The 13,074-nt window shown below is 42.6% G+C and overlaps 1 protein-coding gene across 3 annotated transcripts; it reads right to left on the bottom strand.

Annotated features, from left to right (window-relative positions):
• Positions 1 to 68: 68 nt before the first annotated feature.
• Positions 69 to 12,878, bottom strand: LOC121566617 (RILP-like protein 1). Of its 3 annotated transcripts, none has more exons than XM_041876590.2 (8): positions 12,095 to 12,878; positions 10,519 to 10,666; positions 6,568 to 6,689; positions 3,508 to 3,696; positions 2,372 to 2,541; positions 2,072 to 2,194; positions 1,837 to 1,935; positions 69 to 771 (listed from the first exon to the last, which is right to left on the bottom strand). In XM_041876590.2, exons 1-8 carry the CDS (start codon positions 12,461 to 12,463, stop codon positions 651 to 653), a joined length of 1,341 nt encoding a protein of 446 aa, XP_041732524.1. In that variant the 5' UTR covers positions 12,464 to 12,878; the 3' UTR covers positions 69 to 650. The 3 variants fall into 3 exon arrangements, with proteins under 3 accessions (XP_041732524.1, XP_041732529.1, XP_041732535.1); XM_041876595.2 differs by having other exon boundaries at positions 10,519 to 10,648; XM_041876601.2 differs by having other exon boundaries at positions 10,519 to 10,645.
• Positions 12,879 to 13,074: the final 196 nt, after the last annotated feature.

Raw genomic sequence — 13,074 nt, 5'->3', positions numbered from 1 at the left:
GTCCATGTCCGTGACAGATTGTAAGAATTACAGCAACCACAAAGCATGCCAAAAACACCCACACTAGGTAAAATGTTAAACACATGGAAGTCCACCATGGTTGTTTAATAGTTAGAATGCCCTCTTGTGGCTCAAACGTGTTCCTGCGATTACTAATGATTGCTGTGGTCAAAATATATCTGGTATCTTTGGCTAAACATATTTGTTAAAATATCTCAATACAAATTTGCTTAAGAGATTCAACAGAGATTTGTTGTAGATGGTTACATACCATACACGTCACTATAATGTTGAATACAAATACTAAAAAAAAAGTACAAAAACATTATCCATTAAAAAAGTCCCTCTTAATAACGTCCTGCACAGTTATTGTCAATGCAAAGTGTACAGTTGGCCATTTCACCATTCTGAACCTATTCCTGAGAGAAACAGAGGGAGCGAAAGAGGAAGAGAAAGAGAGAGAGAGGAAGAAAAAGGTATATAGAGCAAGTAATAAAAAATAAAGAAGGAAAGCATGAGAGAATGAGAGAATGCTCTTCCTTTCTTAGGGCTGCTATGGACACCTAAACAGTCTGAAAAATCCAGTGAAAACTGAACAGAATGGAGGACAAGTGTAGTTGGACGGGTGTTGAGGGTTGTTATGGTGATCGTCACGGTTCTGTCTCCGCGGTGTTGTCGGTGTTGCCGATGATTTCCCAGGAAGAAGCAGCATTGTTTTCACTGGGACCACGGCTGATGTGGTTGCTGCCGGAGCGGGTCAGGAAGCCAAAGCTAGGAGACAACACAGGTCTAGGATCAGCTATACTAACTCACTACCAGAAGAAACTAAAGGTACACACAGGAGGAGAGAACACAACATAGTTCACAGGTCAGAGATATTGTCTGAAAGACTGAGTTGTTCTGCTTCTTAGTAGTTCCTACACACTACTATAGTGTCTGAGGTTATAGGCTGCATAGTCTCTTGTGACCGACTGTGATCATTAAACGGTAAGCGTGCATGTGAGATTTGGTTCTGGTCAGGGTTTCTGAGATTACATGCAGTAGTCCCCTGTAGCTCAGTTGGTAGAGCATGGTGCTTGCAACGGCAGGGTTGTGGGTTCGTTTCCCACGGGGGCCAGTATGAAAAATGTATGCACTCACTAACTGTAAGTCACTCTGGATAAGAGCGTCTGCTAAAATGACTAAAATGTAAGTACTACATTCTGTAGATATGAGGTAGTTCCTGGTTACACCACCAGGGGGAGCAGTCTATGTTTATATCAATGGGCTTAGTCAGAGGCATCAGCAGGTGCTGTGAAAGTTTTACATTGGAGGTAAGAGCAGAACAGTGAACAGAGCGGAAGCATGTGTTTGTATGTCTGCCTAGAGGTAAACATAGACACACAACAGTATTATCAGGAGACCAAAGGTAGTTTAACATAGACAGACAATATTATCAGTCTTCCGGACATAGCAACAAGTTGATGGAATGCTGGAAGCCTATGAAAGAAGCCAAACATGTCTAACCACCCACAGACCTGCCTAAACTTTGCCTAGTCAATCAGTGGTCTCGGAGTAAGGGTTATGGTAGGGCACTGCATCATTAACTGAGGCTCATTGTCATTGCAAATCAAGCTATTGCAGGAATTCTCCAACAAAGCAAGGACCTTCGTCAGTTTACCAGAGTAACAACATTGTAACAAGCAACTATTCATTCCAAATGTCTATTACTATCTTCTGATTGGGTTTCTTTGAATGTTGTAAATGTGCTTTAAACATGTTTACATTTATGTATGTAAATAGCTATGTTAATACATGTGTTGTTTACATGAGTAAAAACAGGTCAGTAGTACTTACAGGTTCCTGATGCGAGACTCTTGTGGTTTGCTGTCAGTGCTGTCGGTCTCGGTTTCTGTCTCTGCTCTCCTCTCAAACAGGGGGCCTTTCTCCTCATCACTGTTTAAGGAAAGCACATCCACAAAGTTAGCACTGTGTCTTTGTGTGTGTGTGTGTGTGTGTGTGTGTGTGTGTGTGTGTGTGTGTGTGTGTGTGTGTGTACCTATGTGTGTGTGTGTGTGTGTGTCAGTGTCACCTGCTGCATTCGTCCTCTGGCATGCCCAGCATCTTGGCCTTGATGACAGTTTTCTGTTTCTTTATGGCAGAACGTACTGCGTCCAGCAAGAAGCCTGGACACCGCTCATCATTCAGGATCTCCCTGTGTGGATGATACATATGACGCAGACGTCAGTACATACACACACACAGGTATGAAACTAGACAAACACAAACAAACAAACAAACATGTAAACACACACACACACTCATACTCATAAAAGTTATGAAACACCCCCCCCCCTGACACACACACAAACACACACCCCATAGTACCTACCTCTGGTAGTAGGAGAGTTCCTCCTGCACCAGGAACAGGTTGGCTTTGAGCTCGTTCCTCTCTGTCAGCATCTCTCTAAACTCCTGTTTGGTGAAACAGGGTCTGTTTGGATCCTTCAGGTCTATCACCAGCTTGTCAGTCAGGTCCACTTCTGTCTTACACGGACTGGCCTGTTGGGGTGGAGAAAACACAGCTGGACTATCACAATTTTGTTAATGTAATGACATTCATGTGTTTTATGGATAAGGGAAACAAAACGTTGTTGTTCACCTGGTATAACACATTTAGTGAACTTCACAGTCTATATGGCCATATGTGTGAATATTACAAAGTAACAAGAAAACACTTTTCTTGTAGTGAGATTTCTTAGTCAAATTATTCTGTACGTGGACAATATATGCATGTACATCTTGTGCCAACAATGAGTTAACTCCTTTGTCAGAGAGAGAAGTCACAGATATGACCTTAGTTTCTCTTATCTTAGTAATAACAAATTTTTCAAAATGGCTACAGTTTCTTTTACAGGGAGAAGAGTTTAAAGAAAACAAAGGCCAAGTGTAAAACTTGGCAGAGAGAGGACAGTGACAAATGTTTAAAGATTAAAGTTCAGCTACAAAATAAACTGAGGGAGAGGGCAGGACACTAAAAGTTCTCTAGAGAAATGACTGACAAGGTGTAACAAACAGGTCAGTAAAGTGAGTCAGAATATACCACGCTGGATGACTCATGTTTATGTAGTATTATAAACTGGGTACTTTGGGTCCTGGATACTGATTGGCTGAAAAAGCATTTCAACTGTGTGTATATCAGACAATATACCACGGGTATGACTCAAAAATACTTGTTTACTGTTCTATTTATGTTGGTAACCAGTTTATAATAGCAATAACGCACCTTAGGGATTTGTGGTATATGGCCAACATACCAAACCCCCTTGGGCCTTTTTGCTTAAATATAATATGAAGGTCCAAGGCCAATTCAAAAATGGAAATGAATGCTTGCCTTTTCAACAAGGGACAAACACACCTTTACACACACACAGCCACCCATCCACACACACACAACCCCCCACACCATGCATGCATGCACCCACACACACAGACACTCCTCCCCCTTCACACAGACACACTTCTTACCGTGCCAGCAGCAGCGTTGGCCTTTTCCAGCTGGGTGGTGAGGCGTTCTATCTCTTTCTGTTTCTCTCGGAGGTCTGCCTCCATGTCAGCCTTCCTCTCCACAGCACTCTTCACCTGGGCCGTGACGATGCTCTGCTTGTGTCTCAGCTCCCCATTCATCTTCATGAAGCGCTCCAAATGCTCCTGCAGCTGTACACACACACACACACACACACACACACACACACACACACACACACAGGTATAAAACAACACACTAACATAACACTCACATGACATACATACACACTCGTACAAATCCAGGCCGATGATATGATATGCTAGATGGTGGGGGTGCAGGGACTCATTGGGAGTAAGAGGAAAGGACCATATTACACAAACACAGTTACTCTCATGAACAGAAAAACATTTTGAGCAAACTTAACGTAGAGGCCCAGAGCTCTAGGTGAAAGCCTAGACACATCAACAAACACACCCAGCTTGAGCTGGTTTAAAACCATTACTGTGTGACAGAGAGCTGCTGTGAATAAGGAGGTGGAGTCATAGCCCAGATTTGTCTCCAAGGTGTGTGTGTTGCTCAGCACAAACCAATAACCATGACTATTATGCCAGTACTGTTTCAGTTTCAAGTTTTATTAGTCGTATGTACGGGATACACATGGTATACACCGTCCAATTAAATGCTTACTTGCAGGTTCCTTCTCAACAATGCAACAACAATGAGAAATAATCAAAAATAAGAATACGAACATAAATGGCTCAGTAGAATAGAATAAACATTTTAGCATAAGTATAATACAGGAAGGAACTATTTATAGTCCAGAATTTACACGTGATTTGGGGAAGGGAGGATTGGGGGGCAAATGTTTCAATTGTGCAGTATTTAGCAATCATAACAAGAGTCTGGTAGTAGCAGTTGTGATGTGTATGTAGCATGAATGTACACTGAGTGTAGAAAACATTAGGAACACATGCTCTTTCCATGACATAGACTGACCAGGTGAATCCAGGTGAAAGCTATGATCCCTTATTGATGTCACTTCTTACATCCACTTCAATCAGTGTAGATGAAGGGGAGGAGACATGTTAAATAATTATTTTTAAGCCTTGAGACATGGATTGTGTACAGTGAGGGGAAAAAGTATTTGATCCCCTGCTGATTTTGTACGTTTTCCCACTGACAAAGAAATGATCAGTCTATAATTTTAATGGTAGGTTTATTTGAACAGTGAGAGACAGAATAACAACAAAAAAATCCAGAAAAACGCATGTCAAAAATGTTATAAATTGATTTGCATTTTAATGAGGGAAATAAGTATTTGACCCCCTCTCAATCAGAAAGATTTCTGGCTCCCAGGTGTCTTTTATACAGGTAACGAGCTGAGATTAGGAGCATACTCTTAAAGGGAGTGCTCCTAATCTCAGCTTGTTACCTGTATAAAAGACCTGTCCACAGAAGCAATCAATCAATCAGATTCCAAACTCTCCACCATGGCCAAGACCAAAGAGCTATCCAAGGATGTCAGGGACAAGACTGTAGACCTACACAAGGCTGGAATGGGCTACAAGACCATCGCCAAGCAGCTTGGTGAGAAGGTGACAACAGTTGGTGCGATTATTCGCAAATGGAAGAAACTCAAAAGAACTGTCAATCTCCCTCAGCCTGGGGCTCCATGCAAGATCTCACCTCGTGGAGTTGCAATGATCATGAGAACGGTGAGGAATCAGCCCAGAACTACACGGGAGGATCTTGTCAATGATCTCAAGGCAGCTGGGACCATAGTCACCAAGAAAACAATTGGTAACACACTACGCCGTGAAGGACTGAAATCCTGCAGCGCCCGCAAGGTCCCCCTGCTCAAGAAAGCAAATATACAGGGCCGTCTGAAGTTTGCCAATGAACATCTGAATGATTCACAGGAGAACTGGGTGAAAGTGTTGTGGTCATATGAGACCAAAATCGAGCTCTTTGGCATCAACTCAACTCGCCGTGTTTGGAGGAGGAGGAATACTGCCTATGACCCCAAGAACACCATCCCCACCGTCAAACATGGAGGTGGAAACATTATGCTTTGGGTGTGTTTTTCTGCTAAGGGGACAGGACAACTTCACTGCATCAAAGGGACGATGGAGGGGGCCATGTACCGTCAAACCTTGGGTGAGAACCTCCTTCCCTCAGCCAGGGCATTGAAAATGGGTCGTGGATGGGTATTCCAGCATGACAATGACCCAAAACACACGGCCAAGGCAACAAAGGAGTGGCTCAAGAAGAGGCACATTAAGGTCCTGGAGTGGCCTAGCCAGTCTCCAGACCTTAATCCCATAGAAAATCTGTGAAGGGAGCTGAAGGTTCGAGTTGTCAAACGTCAGCCTCGAAACCTTAATGACTTGGAGAAGATCTGCAAAGAGGAGTGGGACAAAATCCCTCTGTGAATGACCTCTGTGATTGCCAACAAGGGTTTTGCCACCAAGTACTAAGTCATGTTTTGCAGAGGGGTCAAATACTTATTTCCCTCATTAAAATGCAAATCAATTTCTAACATTTTTGACATGCATTTTTCTGGATTTTGTTGTTGTTATTCTGTCTCTCACTGTTCAAATAAACCTACCATTAAAATTATAGACTGATCATGTCTTTGTCAGTGGGCAAACGTACAAAATCAGCAGGGGATCAAATACTTTTTCCCCTCACTGTATGTGTGCCATTCAGAGGGTGAATGGGCAACACAAAATATTTAAGTGCCTTTGAACGGGGTATGGTAGTAGGGGCCGGGCGCATCGGTTTGAGTGTATCAAGAACTGCAATGCTTCTGGGTTTTTCACGTTTAACAGTTCCCCATGTGTATCAAGAATGGCCCACCACCCAAAGGACATCCAGACAACTTGACACAACCGTGGGAAGCATTGGAGTCAACATGGGCACCTTGTAGAGTCCATGCCCCGACGAATCTAGGCTGTTTTGTACACTCAGTGTATATGTGTGTGTGTGTGTCCGCATTAAAGCGAGTCTGGGTACACTCGCATTCAGATGGACTGTACATGTAGTCTTCTTGTCCTTACCGCCTCCACCTCTTTAGTAACGTTGGCTATCTGCTGTACTTTGGCCCTCAGCTCATCTCTCTGCTTGTCAACCACCTCCTTCAGTTTCAGCATCACCTCCCGTTCCTGCCGTTGGACACGGTCTGGAACACAGGACCACAACAATACAATATCATCACTGTGGGTTTTCAATGGTCAACAGACGGAGCAGAGAGAACATCATTAGGGCACAAAACAGAAAAGTAAAAAAATTTAAGCGCAACGGAAAACGGAAATGAATGTTTCAATTTTTTATTGGACAAGTCCAGGAAGTCCCTAATGAACATGACCCAGTAGTTAATCAACCATCAACAGTCGGTCGAGATTATGTCCCCAGCCAAAGCTGCTCAGTGGAGTGTATCTTAAGGTCTGGCGTTAAACAGTAAAGACACTTAAGGATTATCCTTCAGCACATGGTCATCTGTAAGCAGTCTGGTTTATATCTGTTGATTCAGACACACTACTCTGGATGTCTAATGACTGATAAATAACCTATGGTGGAGCTATGGCATTTTGATTTGGATGGACATTGGAGACACTAATGTTCCAAGGCCAAACTGGTGCAATAAAACTTAACAACAAGCAGCTAACACGGGCCTCTTGGTGGGAAAACTGGTTTCAACGTGTAGTATGGCCGGGGCCCGTCGAGGTACTGCAGGGGGTCCACCATTTTCTATACTTTTGTATTTTAGGAAAATAAATGCGGGGATAAAGTAATTATTTTATTAATATCACTAGCTACAACAAAATACCATCGTGGATACCATTTTTATGTCTCTGCGTCCAGTATGAAGGAATTTAGAGGTAGTTTCACGAGCCAATGCTAACTAGCGTTAACGCAATGACTAGAAGTCTACAGGAACGGTTAGCATGCTAGCTGTTCCTGTTCATCCGACTCTGGGGAAGTAGATAAATGGCTTCATTGACAAAATCTCAAACTATCTCTTTAATATGGAGGAAATTACAGTCATTGTAGCTAATTACTGCATATAAAATTATTTGGCGGGCCATCTAAGTGGTCATTTTTGGGACAGAAAGCATGCAGAAAATAATTGAACTATAATAATTGTTTTATTACAAAAATTGTTTGGGCCCTGGGTCGCCGATTTGCCTGAGCAGGGGTTCCTGGGCAAGAAAAGTTTGAAACCCCCTGTAGTGTGGTAATTCTAGTTCTGAGAAAATGAAGAACGTTAGATGTACATTTTAGTGGATGGAGTGGATCCAATTATTGTGATGTTTCTTGACACAAATATGGTCTTCTTCTCCTTCAAGGAAAAGTTCATTTGATTTAGACCCCCCACAGCTGAACAGACACTTCCTTGAAAACGAGTGAAAAAAATACCACAAGACTTGCACACATTGTATTAACAGTTTACATTACGTTGAAGTAAAGGGGTACAGCATCCAAGCTATAGTGGACATTATCATAAGACAGACCTAACTAAACGTTCAATTGAAAATAGCTCGTATCCAATGAATAAATCAAGGATAAGAGCATCTAACTTGTTGAACGATACTAGGGTTGGTGCTATTAGCAGCTTCTATAGCACAGCGTGAGAGTATAGAGTACTAGGCCGGGACGAGATGAATAATGTATCTTACCAATACTTAATAAGTTAGAGTATAATACAAATATACGCGACTATTATATTCTATTAGTTTATATGTATCTATTCTGCTCTGTTCTTCTTTCAGTTTTTACATAACAAATGTCACATTTAAGGTCACACATTCACTTCCCGAATAAACAAACAACGGAATTTCTCAGTCAGCAATGTTTTACCCTGTGATTACCCCCAGAAGTACTCTGAGTCAGCGACGCAGTAACTCCATTCTCGTGACACGCATTACTTTGGGGTACTTTACCTGTTGTGGAGGGTAGTATGTTTGCATACACATGTGTGAGAAGGGGATTGTTTCTAAGAGGTGTGTGACATGGCCCCGTGTAGCTCAGTTGGTAGAGAATGGTGCTTGCGACGCCAGGGTTGTGGGTTCAATTCCCACGGGGGGCCAATATGAAACATTTATGCACTCACTAACTGTAAGTCGCTCTGGATAAGAGCGTCTGCTAAATGACTAAAATGTAAATGTAAATGATATATTATGTGCAACAGAAAGGGTAAGTACCATGCCCCAACCTTCCTGGACATGGTTGACCCTAAGGCAGATGTTTGAACTGACCTTCCTGAGCATGGTTGCCCCTAAGGCAGATGTTCTATATCAAGCAACCTCCCTAAATATCGTAGCCCTTAAGGCAGCTGTTAAACCAGTCATCTGTGTGTTATGTGCATTTGGAAAGTATTACATTTACATTTTAGTCATTTAGCAGACTTTTTCCACATTTTGTTACATTACAGCCTTATTCTAAACTTGATTAAATTGTTATTTCCCCTCATCAATCTACACACAATTCTCCATAATGACAAAGCAAAAACAGGTTTTTAGAAATGTTAGCAAATGTATAAAAATAAAAAAACGGAAATATACATTTACATAAGTATTCAGACCCTTTACTCAGTACTTTGTTGAAGCACATTTGGCAGCTATTACAGCCTTGAGTCATCTTGGGTATGACGCTACAAGTTTGGCACACCTGTATTTGCGGAGTTTCTCCCATTCTTCTCTGCAGATCCTCTCAAGCTCTGTCAGGTTGGATGGGGAGTGTCACTGCACAGCTATTTTCAGGTCTCTCCAGAGATGTTTGATCGGGTTCAAGTCCGGGCTCTTGCTGGGCCACTCAAGGACATTCAGAGACTTGTCCTGAAGCCACTCCTGCATTGTCTTGGCTGTGTACTTAGGGTCGTTGTCCTGTTGGAAGGTGAACCTTCGCCCCAGTTTGAGGTCCGGAGCGCTCTGGAGCAGCTTTTCATCAAGGATCTCTCTGTACCTTGCTCTGTTCCTCTTTCCCTCGATCCTGACTAGTCTCCCAGTCCCTGCCGCTGAAAAACATCCCCAAAGCATGATGCTGCCACCACCATGCTTCACCGTAGGGATGGTGCCAGGTTTCCTCTAGATGTGACGCTTGGCATTCAGGCCAAAGAGTTCAATCTTGGTTTCATCAGACCAGAGAATCTTGTTTCTCATGGTCTGAGAGTCCTTTAGGTGCCTTTTGGCAAACTCCAAGCGGGCTGTCATGTGCCTTTTACTGAGGAGTGGCTTCCGTCTGGCCACTCTACCATAAAGGCCTGATTGGTGGAGTGCTGCAAAGATGGTTGTCCTTCTGGAAGGTTCTCCCATCTCCTCAGAGGAACTCTGGAGCTCTGTCAGAGTGACCATCGGGTTCTTGGTCACCTCCCTGTCCAAGGCCCTTCTCCCCCTCAGCTTGGACGGGTGGCCAGCTCTAGGAAGAGTATTGGTGGTTCCAAACTTCTTCTATTTAAGAATGATGGAAACCACTGTGTTCTTGGGGACCTTCAATGCTGCAGAATATTTTTGGTACCCTTCCCCAGATCTGTGCTTCGACACAATCCTGTCTCAGAGCTCTACGGACAATTCCTTCGACCTCATGGCTTGGTTTTTGCTCTGACATGCACTGTCAACTGTGAGACTTTAAATAGACAGATGTATGCCTTTCCAAATCATGTCCAATCAATTTAATTTACCCCAGCTGGACTCCAATAAAGTTGTAGAAACATCTCAAGGATGATCAATGGAAACAGGATGCACCTGAGCTCAATTTCGAGTCTCATAGCAAAGGGTCTGAATACTTAAATAAGCTATTTCTGAGAAGAAAACAATTATACATTTGCAAACATGTCTAAAAACCTGGTTTCGCTTTGTCATTATGGGGTATTGTGTGTGGATTGATGAGGACATTCTTTTTATTTAATCCATTTTAGAATAAGGCTGTAACGTAACAAAATGTGGAAAAAGTCAAGGGGTCTGAATACTTTCCGAATGCACTGTATGTGTGTTTATGTGTTTTAAACCAACCTTCCTGGGCATGGTTGCCCCTCAGGCAGCTCTGTAACTCCTGATTCTCCGTCTGTAGATGTAACACCTGGGCCTGCAGCTCCTCGCACTTCCTCCTCTGCTTCTCCACCTCCTCCTGCTGCACCTCCTGCTGGGGGACAAGGAGGAGCTGTCACAGACTCTGGGTTAGGAGGAGAAACACAGCACACCCACCACAGAAATAGAATGACATTCTAGTCATTCTATTTCTATGGTACCCATAACCATTGACTTCTAGTGAACTCATTGCCCACAACCAGAGGAGTCTACAGGTACTTGGTGGTGAGGAAGAATAGGTTCCTAATTAAATCAAAGATATTGATAGCTACTGAGTGCTAGCTGAAGAATGTTCCAAGTGAACGAGAAAAAAAAGCTTGCCTATGACGCCCGTGTTTATAGCTTCAATTTCAGTGTTATGGTGACTACCATTATAACAACAAGATACCAACAAGACCAACAACAGAGTGCTGTCAGCTGTGAGACAGAAACAACTGTTGGGATGAGCAGGGCTCATGGTGTGGTGTGTGGTGACGTGTGAAAGAATGTGTTTGGTGCATAGACATGTGGTGTAGTGAAAGCTGTAGGAGACAAATGGGCCAAGCAGACGTTCCAACATGTTTCCTCTTATCATATCAAATCTATGATCGTTGAGACAAGATCACAGTGATTTCCCAAATTCTACTGCGATATAGCCTAGGTTATTTTATATTAAAAACTGGACAGGCTTAAATAGTAATGCTGAGCAATGAACCAAAATGTCTGTTATTTTTTCGGTTTTTAAACAACTAATTGACGTTTTCTGTCGTTGTTTTTCTTCTGTGAGCACATTGCACAGTTTCTCTAGAGAGAAATCAGACTAAGCCTGAACTGTGCGATGTAGTAGGGAGATGTAGTTTCCAACAGGCCAAATTATTCTACAAAGTTTATTGCAGAAAACATGGTAATTAACTACAATGAACATAATCCATTGCATGGGCCTTTCATTAATAATTGTATTGTCAAAAAAAAAAATCGAAACCGTGATTAATTTTTTATAATCGAACCAAAAACTAACCGACTTAAAAAGCACTAATAAACAGCCTACTATACCTTTCACATACTGTGGTAAATGTAGCGACCTGTGAAGAAAAACACACGAGGGACATCGTAGGACACTGGCACGATCGTCCATTCTGAACACACCATTCCATGATAATGTTACATAACAAAAACGACATATAGGCTACATTTCGCTTAGGCTATTAAGACAACTAAAATGTAGCATTCTCTATGTAGGGGGAAAAGCTGCCAGTGGTAGGTCTAACGTTACACTACACAATTTGTCACACAGATAACTAATATATTTTTGTGAGCCGTCACTTGCCACTGAATGGGCATGATGAATAACGTTGCATGCTGACGTGCAGCGAGTAGCGTAGTTGTTCAATTGTAGCCTAGCCGTCAAAACAATTCAATTGCTACACTGTAGCAGCAACCTCAAATCCCATTTTGTCGGTGTTGTTACAATCTGCTAATTGACACGATACGCGTTGCTACCATGTTATTACCATCGACTCACCCGCTGTATTTCGTTCTTGCTGCTTTCTTCGCATTCTTTCACGCATCTCGTCTTCTTCTGTTTCTGTACATGTAGCGTTTCGAATGCTTTAAGTAATTCTTCTTCTTTTGACTTGTGTGCATGGTTCCGCGAGGCGAAGCTCTCCAAAAGCTCTAGAACTTTGACAATTTTAGGCACCAGTCCTGTGGCGCTCTCTTTACCGTAGCCGTCAATAAGTTTTTCCACTTCCAAGCCAATCAATTTGGCAATTTCGTATACATCATCCACAGTTAGTGCTGAACATGTCATTTCAAAACACCCCTCTGTCTTCTTGACTTCTCTCTTTTGATCGTTTCTATCGCAATCCTCCATTTTTGCACCAGTGTGCATGCACTTTACTATCGAAACCCAGAAATAAAAATGTCGTTCTCACCGTGACATGACAATTCCCCCGCGAAAGAATCGAAACAAAATTAAAGCGAAAGTGTTCTCGCAATAACCCGGTGTCTTATTAAACCACGATATGCTGCTGCGTCTAAACTGTATGCATTATACGTCACCCTATTCTCAAACTCTTTCTTGAGTTGCATGCTTTGTCTTCCAGCCTAGAACAAGCCAGTTGTTACTTGAACCTCGTTCGAGCATACGTCACATTTTGCCTACGCATAGCCTAGAACATTAACATGAGATGCCAAATTCAAATAATAGAACAGAGTTCATCGAGTAGTCTTGAAAAGGCAGAGCAGTGTACTGTCGACTGGACGCCCATATTTCAGCCCCCTCTCTCTGCTCGGCTTGTTTACCATTCAAGAACACTCCTCCTTTCTTGACCAATGTGGCTTCTCTTCTAGAGCCACATAACATAGCCTACTGTTACACTGGTATGCTAGTCGACGGTACAGTAATTCATCAGACGGTCAGCGCATACAAATCAGATTTCCTTTGAAGGTATGGGAAACGAGCGAGGATGCTGTACTGTTGTTTAACAGTCGGCATAGGTA

The sequence above is a fragment of the Coregonus clupeaformis genome, chromosome 5, assembly GCF_020615455.1.
Source record: "Coregonus clupeaformis isolate EN_2021a chromosome 5, ASM2061545v1, whole genome shotgun sequence".
Classification (NCBI taxonomy): domain Eukaryota; kingdom Metazoa; phylum Chordata; class Actinopteri; order Salmoniformes; family Salmonidae; genus Coregonus; species Coregonus clupeaformis.
This window is presented reverse-complemented; position numbering and strand designations above follow the sequence as displayed.

Excerpts from the sequence above, each read along its gene's own strand:
- LOC121566617 (XM_041876590.2), bottom strand. The coding sequence starts at position 12,463 with ATGCACACTGGTGCAAAAATGGAGGATTGCGATAGAAACGATCAAAAG. Across the intron at positions 2,542-3,507 it reads CCAACGCTGCTGCTGGCACG|GCCAGTCCGTGTAAGACAGA; the intron begins GTAAGAAGTGTG and ends CCACCCCAACAG. Across the intron at positions 1,936-2,071 it reads CCAGAGGACGAATGCAGCAG|TGATGAGGAGAAAGGCCCCC; the intron begins GTGACACTGACA and ends TTCCTTAAACAG.